Source organism: Rhea americana, unplaced genomic scaffold, assembly GCF_003343005.1.
Source record: "Rhea americana isolate MKP2758 unplaced genomic scaffold, rheAme1 scaffold_97, whole genome shotgun sequence".
NCBI lineage: Eukaryota > Metazoa > Chordata > Aves > Rheiformes > Rheidae > Rhea > Rhea americana.
Window position 1 is genome coordinate 2745618 of NW_028187166.1, and position 3406 is coordinate 2749023.

Here is a 3406-nt window from a genome sequence, read left to right on the forward strand (position 1 = left end):
CGAGGCACGAGCCGGTGCGGGGCACAGGGATCCTGCCGGCAGCACGGCTCCCCCCCCCCACCGGCTCGGAGCAAAGAGAGCGCCCGCGAGCGCTGCTCCTCCTTCCCAAGCGGGTTAAACGCGGACCCGCCGGGGCCGGGCGGACGCCCCGGTGCTCTCCCCGGCGGCTGCTTGGGATGAGGCTCACGCGCCTCCTTTGCATTCAGCGCTCTCGCCAGCCGTGCRGCGCAGGGGCGAAGATCTTTGAAGGCACTGCCCTTCCGTTATTAATATTATGATGCTGTCTGACGCCGTGCGTGCGCGGCGACGACTCGCCGGCTGCAAGGGCACGCTTCCAAGAAAAGCGGGCGCCCGCTACGCGGGGAGGCCGCGGGCTCCCGGCCGCCTGCTCGCCCTCCCCGTCCCCCGCACCGCTAGYGGCAAATAGCAGCGCCGCGAGCCGAGCCCCTGCCCAGCGCCCGGCGTCGCGGTGCCAGTCGCCGTCTTGAGCTGCAAGAGGGAAGTCGGCGTCTTAAAAGAGAAGAAAAGAGGGRAAAAAAAGAAAACAACAGAAGATGACTTATTTTAGTGCATGGATGTGATCCCAGATCRGTTTAGTCATCCAGTGCCCCCAGGCAGTGCCGGGCCCCTCGGCAGCGCCGGCAGGCGTGCGCCGGGGCAGAGGCGACTCTGCCGGGCGCTGCGGCTCCCGCGGCACCGCAGCCGCAGCGCCCGCCCGGCCTCCCCACGTCAGCGGCTCTCCCGTTCTCACCCCGAGACGTGAATCATCCCCCTCCTTCTCCATACCGATKCGTGCCACCGGGCTGCGGGCAGGTACCCCCTTCCCGCCCGGCCGAGGCGCCGCCAGCGCGGCCGCCCCGCACATTGCGGTCCGTCCCGGCGCCCTGGGCATGCTCCCGCGCAGCCGCCGGGCTGCCTTCACTGTCCTTACCCGCACCGCACGATGGACTAATAATGTCATCGGGGCCAGCTTTCCCTGCCCGAGGAGGCTTTCTAAGATGAAATTTTTGAGGCTAAATATAGCCAGACGCATTAGGAGCATGCATGGAGGAGAGCGAAGGAGCTGCAAGCCTGCACGACCCGGTGCGTGCCCGCGCAGCACCGGGGCTGCCCGAAGGCCACGGCGCGGGACCGGGGCTGCCTGGCTCCGGACGGTGCTGCAGCCGTGGGGCTCGGCCGCTGCCCTGTCCCCTCCTCGGGGCCGCTATCCCTGCGCCGCGGCTCCGGCCGCGCTGGGCTRTGGTGGGTAATGCGGCACAGCACGGCGCTAGCTGCCTTCCCCGGGCAAGCAGGGTGAGTCAGCTCTAAGCCAGGCCAGCATCTCCACGGGGGCCTAATGAATCTGAGTAACGAGCAGGGACAGGGCTAGCCCTGAGCATCCCTCAGGGCCCCAAAATCACAGCCGCCTCTGCGGGGAGGAACCTGGCCTTGGTCGGGGAGCCGTGCACTGGCACCGCGAGGCGCCGGCCCCGGGGAACGGCCTGGGGACAAGCCTTTGCCATGGCATTTGCAAAGGCTGAGCAGCCCACGGCACCCGCGACCCAGCCGGGCACCGCCGAGCCTCTGGCGGCAGACGAGAGGGGTGCGCGGGCTCTGCGCCGCACAGCACCCATGCAGGGCATGCAGCACGCTTGCATTTCCGTCCTCCCTGGCAGCCTGCTCAGCCCGGTCCCCACCACGCTCACTGCGGCCCCGCGAGAGGCAGGGGGACGCGAATGGCCACATGATGCTCTCGGAAGAAAGCAGCGCAGCACGGGCCCTGCGAGCAGCCTGCCGGCGGCACAAGCGCAGCACAGCTGCGGGGACAGGCCAGGCACGCACTCCCGCCGGGGATGCCGCACATTAACTCCCCCGCCGCTCCCAGGGTGCCTCCAGCTCGCGAGGGCGGCAGGCTGGGGCAGGAGGCAGCCGAGGAGCCCGGGACGCCGGCAACGCRTGCGCACATGGTCTGCAACGCGCCAGACCCGCGGCGCGGCCATCRCCGCAGCCGGCACGCACACCCTTGCTCGGTACTGCCCCGGGCACCCCGGCATCGCCCGTCACTGCCAGCACCGCGYGGCTGGCCGCGCTGCCCGTCCCGCTCGCCGCGCCTCCGCGATTACATTATGGGTTTATGTCAAGGTAGGTTGGATTGCAAATTAAACGTCAGCCCACTGTACGGTCCTGGCTCCATCTGCAGAAAATGAGTTGCTGGACTTGGAGAGTGTCCAGTTGTTCAGCTCGGCGTGCCTAACACCGAGGGCTGACAAGCCCACTGAATCACTCCTCTCTGCACTGCCAGGCCACATGAAGCCAAGATACATTTCTTTTTAATGATGAGTTTTTATTGTTTGGAGTTATGTTAAAATAACTTCCCAGGCGCTCAAGGCCTCCCGCTTCCGAAAAAGCAGAGCAACAGAGGCCCTGAGCCTGGCTGGGTGGGGGGGGGCAAAACATGCTACTGGTGGAATGAGCTGGATGGTCTCAACCATAAAGGTAAATCCCTGAAAACTGTCAGTGAGGAAGGAGATGAGCTTCAGGCCCTTGATATCTCCCTGTAAATCCATACGAAGCGATCAAGGCCAAAGGTGGGCTCTGAACCTGGCCAGGACACAACAAGCACACAGGGACCCGCCACTCGAGCCGAAGCGGCTGGGATTCCCTCCTGGCCCCGGAGAGCTCGGCTGCCTCCTGGCACCATGCTGCCGAGCTCTTCCCAAAGCRGGCTGCGAGTCTTGGAGAGGAGTCCCTGAGCAGCGAGCTGTGCCATCCCTGTGCAAACGCAAGATTAAAGACAGGTGCCACAAAGGTACGGTAAAGAAAACCACGTCCACGCCCAGCGCCGGGATGGTAAACCAGCCCGAGTGGAGATTCCCGAGCTTGCAGGGCACAGGCCCGCTGGACCCATGGGGCAGCACTGCTCCTTTGCACTGGGAGCACTGGGGGCTGGGCAAGGTGCCCCACTTGCTGTGCCCGGTGTTCGTGCATGCGTGGGCACAAGCCCACGGGCCTGGGGCTCCTGGCTGCCTCCCTCCGCCCCCTGCCCGACACCTCCTTTCCACTGTGCCTCGAGTTTTGTAGCTGCCCCCAGCGCTTCAGCCGCCCGCGGGCACAAGAGTCGCAGGGCCGTCCCCAGTGCCCCCCTCGCCCTGCTCGCGCCCTGCCTCCCGCGAGTGGGAACCCTGCCCCTGCCCCGCAGCTCCCGGCGGCACGGCTGGACCCTCCGCGTTTGGGCGCTGCGCCGGGTCGGCACCCCTGGAGACGGGGGCGAGTGCTGGAGGAGGCACCCTGCGCCCGGGAGCAGCCCCTGCCTTACCGGCTGCTCCAGCTGCTGCTCCAGCTGTGCCGGCACATCTGCGCGGCCGCAGGGGAGCGCAGCGCCGGGCGTCGCGGCGGGGCTGATCCGGAGCGACTCCGCAGCCGCTGG

The 3406-nt window shown here is 67.1% G+C and overlaps 1 protein-coding gene across 1 annotated transcript in view; it reads left to right on the plus strand.

The window, feature by feature from the left end:
* Nucleotides 1-1044: 1044 nt before the first annotated feature.
* FIBCD1 (fibrinogen C domain containing 1) overlaps nucleotides 1045-3406 on the plus strand; it is a 20029-nt gene continuing 17667 nt past the window's right edge. Inside the window, exon 1 of the mRNA XM_085325239.1 lies at nucleotides 1045-1083. Coding sequence (XP_085181365.1) covers nucleotides 1045-1083 — 39 coding nt within the window. The remainder of the gene's footprint in view (nucleotides 1084-3406) is intronic.